This window comes from Hyposmocoma kahamanoa, unplaced genomic scaffold, assembly GCF_003589595.1.
Source record: "Hyposmocoma kahamanoa isolate Upper Pololo Valley unplaced genomic scaffold, ASM358959v1 213, whole genome shotgun sequence".
NCBI classification, from domain to species: Eukaryota; Metazoa; Arthropoda; class Insecta; order Lepidoptera; family Cosmopterigidae; genus Hyposmocoma; species Hyposmocoma kahamanoa.
Window position 1 is genome coordinate 694960 of NW_020653734.1, and position 16042 is coordinate 711001.

General features: G+C 36.2%; 1 protein-coding gene across 1 annotated transcript; it reads left to right on the forward strand.

Moving 5' to 3' along the window:
* The first annotated feature begins 4010 nt into the window (after positions 1-4010).
* On the forward strand, positions 4011-12426 carry LOC113227683 (zinc finger protein 778-like). Its single transcript, XM_026460653.1, has 5 exons — positions 4011-4891; positions 7046-7295; positions 8111-8268; positions 11845-12128; positions 12215-12426. Exons 1-5 carry the CDS (start codon positions 4011-4013, stop codon positions 12286-12288), a joined length of 1647 nt encoding a protein of 548 aa, XP_026316438.1. The 3' UTR covers positions 12289-12426.
* The last annotated feature ends 3616 nt before the right edge of the window (positions 12427-16042 follow it).

Consider the following 16042-nt stretch of genomic DNA (forward strand, 5'->3'; position numbering starts at 1 on the left):
GCTAATTTTAAATCTCAGCTGTGTGGGTAGAGTGTCAGGATATAGTATGTTTGATATTCTGCTAAAAGGTTAGAGTACCTAATGCATGTCAGTGGCTAGCCATCGAGCTATGATTCAACTTCCATTGCAATTTTTTGGTATTTTTTTCAATGGCGAGTTAATGGCACATCGATGGCGTAGTCTAATAAGATTGTATATTTTAATTTGAAGACTAAATTGCTGATCAAACGAGATAAAAATTAAAATATGCATAGTAATTTCCGTGGTAGTTTTAGTAAGGCAACATCGATTGTTAATTGCCATTCCACTGAGACTCAACTGCCATTGCTAGATTTTAACAGAATAGCAAATATTATCGTAATAACCTCCATGGAGTCGCAACGGAATTACAATGACCTGTGGTCTCTCAAAAATTTGCAGAATTGGGCTTGGTTAAAATAAATTTCTTGCAATAAAAGGACTATTCATGACATAAACTTAAGGATAAACCCTAGTTTGTTTGAAACAACACCGTTAAACAATGTTGTTTCAACAAACTATTGACAACTGTTAAAGTTCTACAGTGCCACTGCTACTTATGGTTAAGGCTTTTTAGGCGCCACATGTAAGAACCTTATGAAAGCTTGTTTTTGCTCACGTAGCTGTAGATGGCGCTACGGCAATAAAGCCTTTTAAACCCAATACAAAGATCTGCAACAAGCACGTAGCTCAATTGGTAAGGGCGGGAGCCCCGGTTTGGCAGACAGATGCTGGTCGTCCAGTCAGATCAAAAGTATTTTCTTAGTGTTTATTCGATCTTGGCATCAATAATAATAACAGACTAGTGACGTATTTTAACAAAAGATTCATGAATATCATTGCATTAATTAAAATTTTGAGTAAAATGACGTTAGCTGGGTTGCCAGTTTTCTTAAAATTTTAAATAATCATGTAAAAGAAAGAAAGTAAAGTTTTACTAAAGATGTTGGAATTGTGAATGTTGAAGATTATTTATTGCGTTATTGTCTACTTCGTTCTTATTTTGACAGTTGGCCTATTAGGACCGAAATAAATTTTTAACCATGTATAATTTAACAAGAACAGGCGGTTTTCATTATCTGTATTGAATTCGTTATATACTCGATGATGGAATTAAACTGAAAAAAGTGAAATATGTCTCCTCTTTTTTTTCATAGACATAAATGCAGGGTATATATATGTATGAACTTACAAAATGGCGAACATTCTTAAAAAAAACCAAATGAACTTGTGCCCAGCAGATCGACGAACAATAGGCCGATAACGATTCAAATAAAACAAAATCGGCCATGTACTGCATAAACGTGGCGAACATACAGTTGATATCAATGGAATATTTATCGACTGCAATCACTAGCTCTTTGCAGGCGGACAACACTCTTGCGCAATCATTTTACCTCAATTTAAAAAGCGACGGACTACACAATAAAATAAATATTGCAATTTTCCAACCTATAAGTAATACTTTTGCGAGATAATACATGAAGGGAATTAGTTTTATTTAATAACATTATTTTTTTCAGAATACCCTGTCTACATTGTCCCGAGACCTTTGGTGAAGAAAAAGCGCTAACAGAACATTTAAAATCACACGAAACTGAATCTCAAAAAGCTTGTAATGCATGTAGCCAAATGTTCGAAACCAAATTGCTACAAGAACATGTTGAAAAGTACAATGTACCCGGCCATAGATTCGTTACATGTGGAATCTGCTGTAAAAATTTTGCAACTACAACTAGTTTAAAAATCCACACAAGCCGTCAGCACAAACTGAGTTTGTGTCACGTGTGTGGTAGCAATTTCTCTAGTACAGAAGATCTTAAAAAGCATCTTAGTGGCATTCATAACTCAGATAAAGTAAAATGTCAATATTGTAATTTCGCTTTTAAACGAAAATATTTACGCAAACATGTTAAGTTGCACTTGAACTTACCTAATCAATTTATTTGTGAAGATTGCGGGAAAAGCTTCAAATCAAAAAATCACATTAGAAAGCACATTACCAACGTTCATGTTTATAATATTTTACAATGTAAATTTTGTAAAAAACAGTTCAAGACTCCTCAAGCTCTTAAATCCCATTTGTTGCAACATACGGGTTATAAGCCGTACCAATGCCGAAAATGCCCCTTAACATTTACGCATTGGGGTAATTGTAATATACACATGAAGAGGAGGCATGGGATAACTTTGGCGAAAACAAAACTTACGACGATGGGCCGATTTCAAGTAACCGAAACTGGACAAGTGTTGCAGCCGGAATTGAAGGACAGTGTTAAACAATGGCTGAGCGATATAGCCCAAGGGTCATTAAGAAAAAGAAAATAAGAGGGTTCCATGTTCCATACATTGTTACGTGTCATTGGAAAGAGATGTTAGCAAAGATTTTAAACATAAAAAAATGAAATCGAGATAATATTTTTTTAAATTTATTTTTTCAACTAATTTAATTTATAATAAGTAATTTATTTTATATTAAATATATAACACAAAAATGAAATGTAAAGTAGAAACGCTCTTTGGACCAATCTTAAACTGAATTGTTGCAAAACGAAATGCTTTTTTTTAAAAGTACGTTTTAAAAAAAAAAGTTTTTCCCATCTCTAGTCGTCCATCTAAATACACGGAAAGACCCGCCGCGGTCCCGACCCTACCCGCACCCGCTCTCTGTGTGTTTCAACGCTTAGTCTGTGCACATCAGCGTAGAAAAGGTTTTTGAAATTCGAACTTGGACGACGGACTGTGGTGCATTTAACTTTTTCTTTCGACGACAAAGAAGCAATGTATTGGCACGTTACACTACGCGATTTGTTGGTACATTAGCTATGTAATATAAACCCGTTGGTATATTTTATTCTTACTATTGTAGACATTAAATTGACAGTTTGCTTTAAATAGTTAAGCTATTTTAGTTTTAACTACCATTTTCCATAGTCAGGTGAAAAGTTGAGCGTTTCGCTCGGCAGTAGTTTTGCGTCTCGTGTCTTGAAACCCTCGCTACGCTCAAGATTTTATTTTTGGATCTTAGGGTCGTATTCCAGAACTCTATTCAATGCTCAAATCAGGACTTGAGTATGATTTCTAGTGCACTAAAAATCAGTAAAAATGCAAGTAAAAAGTAAAACCTGATTACGACAAAAACTGCGTGCACTAAATAGTTTGTGACAGGAGCGAAACCCTAATAAAATAGGCGCCTCGATATAAGCTATGGCCTAGGCCATGGCCATCATACTCAAGTCCTTGATAATACCCGTATCGACCCGTTTTAAGGAATCCCGAGTCAATCTAAGAAATTCAAAATAAAAACGACACTTTTCCCTCCAAAAGGTCCAGAGCGAATCCCCAAAGCCTTAATAAATTAAGAAAAGAAAAAAAAGAAAGGCAATGTCATTGTAATGTCAAAAATCTTAGAAGTGCCATTTTGTGGCCTATTATCAGTCAGTGGTTGTTCTTGATAAAAGAATTTGTATAAATTCTATACATTTCTGTACTGTTACATTGTGTTTTACTTTAAATTCTTATTTTTGATATAATTTAAATTAAGGGCTAATAAAATTGTGGTGGTAATTTTCGTGTTAAACCAAAAAAAGATTATGTAGATTGTGTGTACATCTTCAGATCTCTCTCACACTCTCAAATTTTTGACCATGGATTCGTCGCATGAATTATATTCCTGCAGATTTTGCGCCGAGAAGAAGATACTGAGTGATTTATTAAACTTAGATGACGATCCAGAATACTTACAAAATTGTTTGCAGAAACTTAAGTTTTTAAAAATTGACTCTATTGATATTTTTTCTAATAAATTACCTAAACTTATATGCGAAGCTTGCAACGACGCTTTGTCTGACGCATATACGTTTGTCGCCAAATTGAAACAGGCGCAAATAATTTTGAATTGTGTCTCAATAATAAAATCGGAAATATTTGAGGAAAATGTTGATGTTAGTAGTATTGAGCGTGAAAGAATCGAAGAAAGTTATTGTGGTGAAATGGCTTTTGCTTGTAATTCCGAGCAGTTTGTGAAACCCAGTACATCTTATACTGAGGATATAAAAAATATAGATAATAGAGATAATTATCTTGAAGACAAACCAAAAGATTTAAAAGATGCTTTAAGAGACTTACTGTCAAAAAACAAATTCGACAAGCAGAACAAAATTTACATATTTGATTTTATAAATAATGAAACTTTGGAAATAAATGCTCATGGCTTGAAAGACAAACCATTTGTACAAAGAATTTGTGCTAAAAACTCTACAATGACACATTATCCGTCTATAAAAAATGAACAGAATAATATGGATGTGGACACGACGACGTTTACAGAAGTACCTATTACAAATATTGTAACATTTGGTAAGAATAATTTGTCAGGAGATGGGGAAATTCAAGATATTGAAGACAATATAACAAATTTCTCTGATTATTCCAGTATTTGCAATACAGATTTTACAGGTCTTAACAATGGAGAGAAATTGTTTGAAACTGACAATAGTGAAGAGCCTAATGCAACTGTTAATTCATTATCAATCTTTACTTCTACTACTACAATAGAAAACGGATTTGATAGTCTAAATCAGAAGACCAGGAAAAATTCAAATACAAAAGCAACAAAAACAAAAAAGACCTCCAAAATTCGTGTACCACTTTTACTAGTAGATGAACTCACAACAGGCAATTTTTCTTGGAAAGACTACACATGGCTGTGTCAACACTGTGATACAAAATGTGACTCAATGGAAGATCTACGGGAACATAGTAAACTATTACATAGCAAATGCTGCGGTTACAAATGTGTGGATTGTCCAGAGCCATTTGTTACCTTTACTGCTTTTATTGAACATGTAAGACGACATAGGCCGAGTTTGAGGTAATTATAAGAGGAGTAAACTTGTTGTTTACTGATGTGATCAACACTTGTATGTTAGTGACCCATGTACATTTACATCAGTTACATTATTGTGTAGTATCTAAAAATCCGGTAATGCTTACTATTTTGGTAAGATCATAGGGAAAAATTGCTCATTACTATCTAAATACTATCATTATGCGATAACTTATGAACTGTTGAGAAAGCCATCTTTTGGCTCAACATTTAACTGTGTATTTTAGAGGTAAAGGGTTTTCTTTTTTAAATTAAATGGACTTGCTCTTTAGCACTGCATGCCTAATCAGTTACACCTTAAAGATATATGTACTCGGGTTATATGTACTTGGAAACAAAGTCAAGCAGGGACTTCCACTCCTGGGCTGTGCACATAATGATGAAAATCTAAATGAAATATTCATTTATTCATTCCTTGTTTCATATGGATTAACAAAGGTATTACATAATAGATAGATAACACGTTTATTCAGCACAAATACAAACAGAAACAAAACATTTACAATCACTTCACAGAGTATAATATAAAAGCACATAGAACATTCATTATTAATTTTATACACATTTATATGAAACATATACTGCGAGAAAAACAAATACTGTGAGAAAAACAAACAAATACTATAAGAACTGATACAATTTTAATGTACCTATGACTACAGTTTGTGCTGAAATGGCCCTGACACAGCATAAATACTGTAGACCGAGAGAAGTCAAGCAGTGCTGGTTTTCTGCCATATGGTGAGCAATCGCAGCCCAGTAAGCCATGCCACCAAAGTGCATCACACGCAAATATATATACCTAACTCTAAATACTATACATATATATATCAAGCAAAAGTGTAAGATGTAAAGCAAACTATCTAAATAGTGTAAGTAATGAAGGTAAGTAATATAAATAATAACGTAAGTTTACAAACATAAATTAAATTATAACAATAGCCACCAAATACGAGTATGTATAGATAAGGAAATTTAGGTTTACAGGTATCCAACGCATTGATTAGGGAAATATCTATGTAGCGAGACACATCTGCTCTGACAAAAGATGTTTTTTGTATTCACGCATAAATCGTTTTTTATTATTTAATATTATTCCATTTAATATTTCCAAATTTAATAGTATTCCAGCACATGAACCCTGTTAGAGCACTACAATGATATTAACTTGACTAATTTTATTATTAATCTCGTATACAAGCTGTGTCATGAATTATTAGAATTATGAAAAACCAATTACAAAAATTCGCGGGTGGCATGGACACACAGGCAGACAACCACAAATTACAGCCTATACCCACAAGATAAATAAACGTAGGCCATACAAATATTTTTCTCGACCCGAGAATCGAACCTGAGACGTCTGCGTGGCAGTCCAGCATGGCAACAGGCAGGCAGCTAATAAATTAAAAAAGTTAATAAATATTTATTTTTACATTGCATTGTATTGTACAGTAAGATCTTAACACTATTACATAACATGGCCTAACATAAACCCTGTGAGGGCACAGCAGATTAGCTTAATTCACTATGTGCATTTATTATAATCGAAAAATCCTGCAAATTGTAAAAAGTGTTCGACAGTAAAAATTCTTTCAATTTGTTGACAAAAATATGTTCCTTTTCAACATTTTTTATTGGGAGTGGTATTTTGTTGCAAATCTTTATTGCCATATTATGGTGTGTACCTGAAGAAACAATCTGCAAACTCGTAAAAGAACCAACTAATCTACTGACCAAGTTAGAATGATACCCCGCCAGGGGTGGGCGGGATAAGCTGATGGAGCTGATGAAATACATTCTGTTAGAAACTGACAGACAGGCAACTTTAAGCCAGTGGGCTACACTATGAACTTTAGGATTCGAGCTTATTGTCGCCAATAAGTCTCCTGATTCTGCGTTCAATTGAATCAAGTGCCTCAAGTTAATGCTTCGCTGAGGCATCCCACAGGTGACTGCAACACTCCATACAAGATCGGAATTGTGCTTTGAACAAAGAACTGTCCATGAAATGAAATTATTTTTTCTCTCTTATTTTAGGGCAGTTTTTATGCAGTGCTCATCATTCGTCATAATTTATCGGAATATTTAAACTAACCTCATTCTTCTCATGGGTGACTCAATGACTGCTTATTCCAGATTATGTTGTCATTTCTGCAACGAACAATTCCCGACACCAGAAGAATGCACCACCCACTCCTACAATCATTGGTTTGAGAACAAAACATGCGAACGATGTGGGGAGCAGCTGCGAGATGCTGAAGGACTAATGCGACATAAAAGGCGATTTAGAAAGAGTTTGTATCCCAGCAAATATAAGAGAAAAATTGCGCGGAGTCTTCCTAAAGATGATACGTTTACTTGGGAAAATTATGAGTGTATTTGTCAGGTAAATATACCTCGAGATTTAATAATAGTTATGTATAAATCTTTGGTGGTTTTAATGACAGGATGTACCCTTATGTTGTAATAGCTCTGTACTAAAAATAATAATCTAGGATGATCCCTGTGACTGGTCATAAGAATCTACACAATATAACTTTGTAACGACGTGCACTAATTTACTAATGTGAAGAGGGGCTCCGTATGGAATCCATTTTGCCATGGCCTGCTCGCTTAATAGAAATTTAAATAGATAAGTAGGTAATCGGGTTATGTATAAGTAATATTTAAATAGCCAATTATTATAAAGTTTAGAAAGTACTAAGTAAGTATTGTTGATAAGTATGACTTATGACTATGAATAAAATAATGAAATTTTTGAACTTATTTACTTCTATGTTTTATGTTATTTAGGTATAGTTCATTTTAAACATCTATTGAACAAAATTCATCGCAGACGACTTCAAGATTAGTAGGTAATATAAAAGCACTAGCTTAATCGAATTTCATGGAAAAATTTTGATATTGTTGTAATTGTAAAAAAGTTTGACGTGAAAACCCTAAAAATCATGTATTTTTGTTTGTCGACATTTATTCTACATCGAATTGGCCAGAATATAGGTTCGGCCATGTAGTGAATGAGACTCTTCTGCATCTTAGCCAGTGCTACCCTTTAACAGATGACTCTTGCTAGATATGAGCCTAAAATAGACCAAACAGCGGTTTTTGACTAACATGGTTTCTCGCAAGCCATGAAAGGCGTGATTCATACAATATACCCTATATTTAACGGGATAAAGATAAGTTTTTCGTGTTTTCCAGGTGTGTTACCTAAATACTCCAGACATTGCAACTCTTAGGAAACACGGTGAAGAAGTTCATGTGAAATGCTTTGTGAACAAATGCATTGACTGCCTGTACATCGCTCGTGACTTTAAGAGTTTTGTTGTCCATGTCCTTCAGCATAGACCTTGGTTGGAGTAAGTAGTATATCTATTATTTAAATAATTATAAATCAATCTATTGTCTTGCTTTGTACCAGGCTGCTTACCTGCTTAAATTGACAAGTGTTGAACGAAAGGATGAACAAGTCGTGCGCCTGCAGCTTGATTTTGATTGCATCTCCCAATCGGGAACTCATCAGCATGTGTCGCTTAGCATCAGCATGTGGTGCTAAGCGACACACCCATAACAGTTGCAGCACCCACGGAAGAAAAAAACAATGGAAGTGCATAAAGCTTCGTGACGTGTTGAAGAATATTTCCTTAACTATTAAATCTGTTTTTTTTTAATTCCATTCCTCTCCTTCATTTTATTTTCTTTTTGCATGGTGTTTTAATCTCCGTTGTATATCCTAACACCCCGAAAATTGCCAACAAAGAAAAAAAATGTCGGAAAAGTAACCCGCGAAGCCATGTGAATTTACTTAGCAATAAGGCCCCCCAGGCTATTTGTACATTAAAGCCTCGATTACTATCAGAACCGACGTCGCCAAAACCCACACAAACAAATGATAAACCTATGGAATCTGGATAACGATTGGTCGTAGTTTCTTTTTTAAAAAGATGTTACAAGTTCTGGATTGTTAATAAAATTTGATGCTACTTAGTCGCTATATCGTTAAAAGTTCGATAACCTTCTCGCAAGTTACGGCGATTTGATTTTATATTGAAATTAAATTCAACGTGCTGCCATCTTGCGGCCAGTAGCTGGAATACGGCGAATGACCAACATCTGAACGAATAGAATGGTAGTATCTTCTCGACAACAGATGTCTTCTTTAACGCACTTATTTCATAATGAACTTTATTTCGATCAATCAAGTTTAAAATTAGGAAAATACTCATGAAGCATTTTTTCGCCAAGCCTTTGTTCGCTACTAGTGTGGAAATTTCGGTATGTTGACTTAGTTTTCCAAAATATAAAATTCGGCCGTATTGTTCTGGGATAATGTTTACATTAGTTTGCTACAGTACAAAAAACCTATTCGATAAACAGAAAATTGAAAATTTATTAAAATAAGACTTACCGTTGATATTAAATACCACCACGGCTAATATTTTTGGTGCGGCGGTCATTTTTGCTCTACAAAACAGCATAATAAGGCATTTTTCTACTATTTTAGAGAATTTGCGCGAAGGAATTGACACAACCATACCGTACAAAGCGAAAATGGCGGACTGAGCTCAAGTAGGCACAACTATGCCTGCAGTTGGCACGCGTGCGATGCTAACTTTTAACTGCCTCCGTGGCCGAACGGTTACCATGCCGGACTGCCACGCAGAGGTCCCAGGTTCGATTCCCGGGCCGGGCGAAATATTTGTATGACCTACATTTATTTCTCTCGTGAGGGTGTAATTTGTGTTTGTCTATGTGTGTGTCCATGGCACCCGCGACACAGGGTTTCCCTAGTGCGGGGCTATGTTGAGTGTGTGCGTTATTATTATATTATTATTATTATAACTAACCACTTTTGTTGTATTTATTGTTCTGTGGCAGTACCACTCGTAGCTTTAAATCACAAAGACCTGAAGGGCACTACCTGTCACCCTGAGACATAAAGTAAAGAAAAGTTCCAAGTGCCTGTGTGTTTTATATCACGGAGAGTGTACGATGTAATAACACGATTTAATTTCGCTTTCCCCTTTCCATCACCGGGTGACTAGACGTAGGCTTGGGTTCCACCCCTATGTTGTGGATATTCCAAAGATTCACATGAAGCGCTAAGATTCCATATGGCGAATGGCTATGGAGTGGAATTACCTGACTGGAGACTTGTTCCTTGAACGTTATAACTTGAACCTTTTTAGGCGAGAGTGAATAGGTATTATTTAGGTGTGCATGCTCCATCGGCGACCTCATCGTCACTTTCCATCAGGTGAGATGGATGTTAATAATAATAATAATAAAATTTATTTATTGAGACAACTGAGATCCAATCAAATGTTAGTACCTACAGACTTAAAACTATATTAGTATTATATTTTACCAGGGACTTTGTATTATTTATTAAGTGCCGCATAATTTGGCGCTCATTCCTGTCAGCAACTGTCTTCAGGCTTTTGGGGCTGTCACGTATTCTCTTCAGTAGCGACGCCGACTTTTTACGTACAACAGCCGTAAAACTATCTACGCGCGCGTCAGTGAACATGGCTGAGGTACTGCAGAAACGTGACAGCCCCAACAGCGTCCTGAAGGCATTATTGTATTGCACGCACAGAGCATTCCGAGAGCACTGAGTGTAGCTCTTCCACAGAGCGCTAGCGTACATTGGTGTGCAGTAAGCTTTAAACAATGTTATCTTAACTGCAGCCGTAGATCTGGTGAACCTGCGGGTAAGCATGTTTGCTCTCACCGAGAGTGCTCTCCGTTCGCGCCGTATATCTAGGTCATCCTTGAGGTCGTCGGTAACATAGTGTCCCAAGTATTTAAAGTGGCTAACCCTTTTTAACGGAGAACCATTAAGTAGTACAGGAAGTGCACACGTAGGACTCTTCCTACCGGCAGCTCCAAAGATCATAAACTCCGACTTTTTAACATTATATAACAAGCCATGGGATGTTGCATATGACTCACGTACTCCAATTAGTTTTCTCAATGCACTGATCGATGGCGCCCGCAGCACTATGTCATCGGCATAGCTAATGTTGTTTAAACAAATTCCGCCAACAAAGCAGCCCACATGCGTGCTGCTGAGTTCACCAATCAGTGCATTGACGTACAAATTGAATAATCTAGGAGATGTTAGTCCACCCTGCCTAACCCCGCATTCCAAGTTATACGGCTCCGAAAATTTGTTCGCCCACCTTACAACATTCGTTTGATTCCGGTACCAATACCTAAAAACGTTCATTAGCTTCACAGGCATACCCGTGGCACTTAGTTTATCCCACAGGATGTCGTAGGTGACCAAATCAAAGGCACTGGACATCTCCAAGAAACATGCGTATACTGACGTCTTTTTATTAGTAAAGTATCCGACAGCCTGCTTCAATGTCACAATAGCACTTTCAGTGGATAAGCCTGTCTGAAAACAAAACTGCGATTCTTGCAGTTGCAAATGTTTTTCTAAGTGTGAATTGAGCACACTGTCAAATATCTTGGCCACTATAGTAGCAAGAGAGATTGGCCTATTCTTAGCTATTGGTACCACAATCATTCGCATTAAGTCGAATGGCAAATATGAATGTCCCAAACACAATTTAAACAGCAATGCAAGGATCCTGGGTACATGGAGGCATATCTTAAGTGCTCAACGCTGAGACCGTCGTGTCCCGGTGACTTTCCTTTCTTTATTGAAAGTAAAGCAACACGGACGTCAGTTGCTTTAATTAAGGTTGGCATCGATCCACGACAGGACTCCGCGCCGATCACGGATCGAGAGAGCCCCAGAGGTTAAATGCGTACTTACATTTTTCTAAAATAAAAAAAAAAACCGCACCATTACTTACAAATAGGTATGGTGGCAGTACTTCCCTGAACGAATTCTTTCACAAGAAGCGTTACTGCTACTAAAACTCTGTAACTACTCTCTAAGTATGGAATTTTTTTTTCAGAATACCTTGCCCGTATTGTTCCGAACCTTTCACAAGAGACAAGGCACCCATGAAACACCTAAGACAGCACGAAACAGAGCACGAAAAAGTTTGCAACAAATGTGTACAAATGTTCCGAGGCCACAAACTTCAGGAGCACGTTGAAAAGTTCAACGTTCACGGTCACAAATTCAGTCTGACCTGCGATATTTGTTTCAAAGAGTTCAAAGTCAAAGCTAAGTTAACAGAGCACAAGAAGCTGAAACACAGTGACTTGGACGTCAGTCACATTTGTGACGTGTGTGGTCGGTCCTACCCTAGTCTATCCAGCTTCAAAAATCATATCATCATACATTTGCCTAAAAATAACATCTGCAAATATTGTCAACAGAGTTTCCCAACTGTTTACGCGTTAAAAGCGCACGTGAAAACACATTTAAACTTGCAAGACCGGTATTGCTGTAACTATTGCGGTAAATGTTACAAAAGAAAGAGTGGGGTGAAATTTCATATTATAAAATATCACACGTCCAACCAAGAGACGTTCAAATGCCAGTATTGTGATAAAATGTTCAACCGGAAGGAGTACAGGAGAAATCATGAGTTCCTGCACACGGGGCACAAGCCTTATCATTGTCAAAAATGCCCCTTGAGCTTCACAAATTGGGGTAATTGCAACAAACACATGATAAGACGCCATGGGGTAACTTTGGCTAAGACCAGAAGAACAACTGCAGGGCGGTTGAGGGTGAATGAGAACGGACAAGTTGTTGAGGTGAAGGACAATGTCAAAGAATGGCTTTTCGACGTCGTCTCACAGGCTCCATATTCCAAAAAAAAATAATTGTAACCGTTTGTCTTGGCTGTACCTATAGTCCGTTTCAATCCATTATACAAGAAAAATAAGGAAAATGGAATAAGTAAGACTTTCATGTATGTTTTGAAGATCAATTTGATATCTTATCACTTTTTCCAACAATATTCATTTGAATAATATTTAGTATTTCGAATCGTATTTGAAAACTGTTATTCCAAAAGTGAGGTTATCTTTCGAATGTAGAAGTATATCTTACTATAGTCTATGAATGCATAGTGCTGTACGAAAAAATAATTCGGTTCATCCTCATACATACCGTGCCAGACGCTTTACCACATGACGAAAAAAATAAATTATAAATTAAATTATACTGCTAGAACCATGAAAAACGTAAAGTGATCCACCCAACCTGACATCAGAATGGCTGGTCACTTTATTTCTTTGATATTTCAGATAGCGCAAAGGTAGAAAATGTGTCAATAAAGGTACTAAACAGTAGAAAATGGTAGTAAATAATGAGCACGGACACCTGTATTCTTTATTAATTAATATGTATATGTATAAGATGTACCTGTACCTACACATGATGTGCAAGTATGTTAAATTTTATAAAAAAGTAAAGTTCCTAAGTTTCTAGTTCTTGAACTACTCAAATATGTAACAGTTTATTCAATTAAAATGTAATAATTTATTAGTAAAACGAAAATTTCAGCTACTTATTTCAGCTATTTTCACAGTTTAATGACATACGGCATTTTGATTTGGGGTAATGCCGCCGATATTAATAGAATCTTTGTCCTGCAGAAACGTGCGGTTAGGGCAATTTACAATCTGGGCCCCAGAGTGTCTTTGTGGGACATCGAGTATATAACCACAAATAGAGACGAAATAAGGGCCATACATTCCCGGTAATTCATCACTGATACATCACTTATAAATATCAACTCTAGTTTGCACTGAAATTACAAATTAGAAAGCTGAAATAGTACAGCGCCAACAACTGACCTGTGTATACGTCTCCGCATATTCCAAAAATATTCTGTATTTATTGTAATAAAGATATCTCCAACTATGGCGTGCTGTTCCATTCGGTGGTGTGGGGAAAAACAGCAAAACATCTAATTACAAAACAAACGGAATCAAATTTCATCGTTAATTAAATATTAGACATGTAATTTTGCAATTATCGTCCATTATAGCGAAGCTCAAGCTAAGTGGTCGATTTAAAGTCAAACAGTTGACGACACCCGTCAATTGTTTCGAATTCGGGCTGGCCAATCGGAGCGCAGTTGTCACAGTAATGATATGGCAGAATAGTTTTCAAACAAATTATATGCCATTTCGCCTCTACTTCTGGTTATATGCTCGATGTTGTGGAATAAATTTAAAGATATTAACATTCTTACACTGGCGTCACAGTACATTTATGAAAATGTAATTTATGTTAAGAAAAATAGTGACAGACATAACATTAATACGAGGAATAAAAATAAACTAGCTGTTCTTGACGGTCGTCTTCATAGTCTCAAATTCATTTAAGGGGCAATGTATACACTTCTATAATAATATTCCGACGTATGTTCAAAATTTGCCATTATCGAGGTTTAAAACTATAATGAAACAAAAACTTTAGGCTTAAGGTTTATTATACAACTTCTGCGTACTTGGATGACACAAATCCGTGGTAGTTACCGTTTTAGCTCTTGCAGGTAGTCTCGATCTAAGATGTTTAAATTAAATATTGTGATGATAAATGTATTCAAATGTATATTTACAAAGAGCTACTCCTAGAGTTTCTTGCTCAGGGGAATCTGCCTTACGAATGAGCGGAGTTTAAACAATATGGCGGTTTCAAGTGTAATTTGCTTACTTATGAAATAAAGATGATTTTATAATTTGAATTTCAATTAATAACATGCTGGTGTTCCACAGACGGAATGCTTGGAAATGTCCAAATCAGCTCTCCAAATGAAATTGCTGGTCTCTAATACTGGTTGGTGGCATTGCAACTGTTATCGACAGGCGTGTCACTTACCAGCAGGCGCACGACTTATTCGTCTCGTCACTTGCTACCATAAAAAAACCAAACCAATGACATTGACTCTGGAGTACTTACCAAAATATTCCCGAGAACCAGAACCCGATATCTCAACATCTAGCGCCCATATAGCAAACGGCTCGGCCACCAAGCTCGTTAATTAACAGTAGTATTTTTTACCATATTCTCAAATTTTTTTTTCTGTAATACTAAGTGACGGGAAGTAAGTCGTGTCAGGCACACGGTAAGTGACACGCCTATCCATAACAGTAGCTGCAGTGCCACTCAGAGCTTAAAATCACAAAGCTCTGAGGGGCACTGCCACTGCGACATAAGTTGACAAGACCCATGTTTACATTACTGCTTGGCGGCAGAAATAGGTGAGGTGGCAGTACTTCCTGGGACGAATTCTTCCGCAAGGAGCGCTACTGCTACTGCAATGTAATGTAAATGCTGCAATCAATAAAAGCGATGTCATTGTGGAAGTTGATTGATTAATTTTGTAACACTGATTTATATATATATAGTCTGTTTCAATCCATTTTGAACAAAAAGTAAACAAACCTGTTTGGTTAAAATCCTAACGCAATCACTCAATAAATCGACTATATATATTTCGACTTGATATATCATCACTTTTTCCAACAATGTTCATTTGAATAGAATCGTAAAATCGTATTTGCAAAATGATAGTCCAAAAGTGAGGTTATTATTCATCTATACTTCTATGACTTGCCTACGGTTGCATAGTGCTGTTCGAAAAAAGACATTCGGTTCAATCAATTAAAGTTTAGTAATCGATAATTAAAGTTTAGTAATCGATTATTAAAGTTTAGCAATCGATTATTAAATCGAACATTTCAATCGAAATCGAACGAGTAGGTATCTAAGTGTAAGGATTTGAAGGAGGATTTAAATTGAAATTTTAAATATGCTTATATAGGTTAGGTAAGGAAAACCGCTAGTATGACTCAATTGAACAAATCGATTCATTCAATTAATTAATCGATTTGTAATTGGCGTTACAATTGGTCATCACTAAACCGTCTATGGTCGGGTCAGTGACTCATTTGTTTACTTTTTGTTCAAAATGGATTGAAATGAAGTATAATTCTTTATTGCACAAATAAATAACTTCCCAAATTTATTCTACCGGGAAATGAATCCGAGACCAAGAGCTACGGAATACACTACGCGGTATTACCTAGAACACTTAGTAGCAAAAAACATTTTAGGAAATATTCGTTTCCGAAACTGGTTCTACAGGGAATCGATCGACGGGGACCAAGATGTAAGGAATTCACTCCGCGGCGCTACCCAGAACACCTAGGCCAAAACCATTTTATAAAAGTTAATTTCCCAAA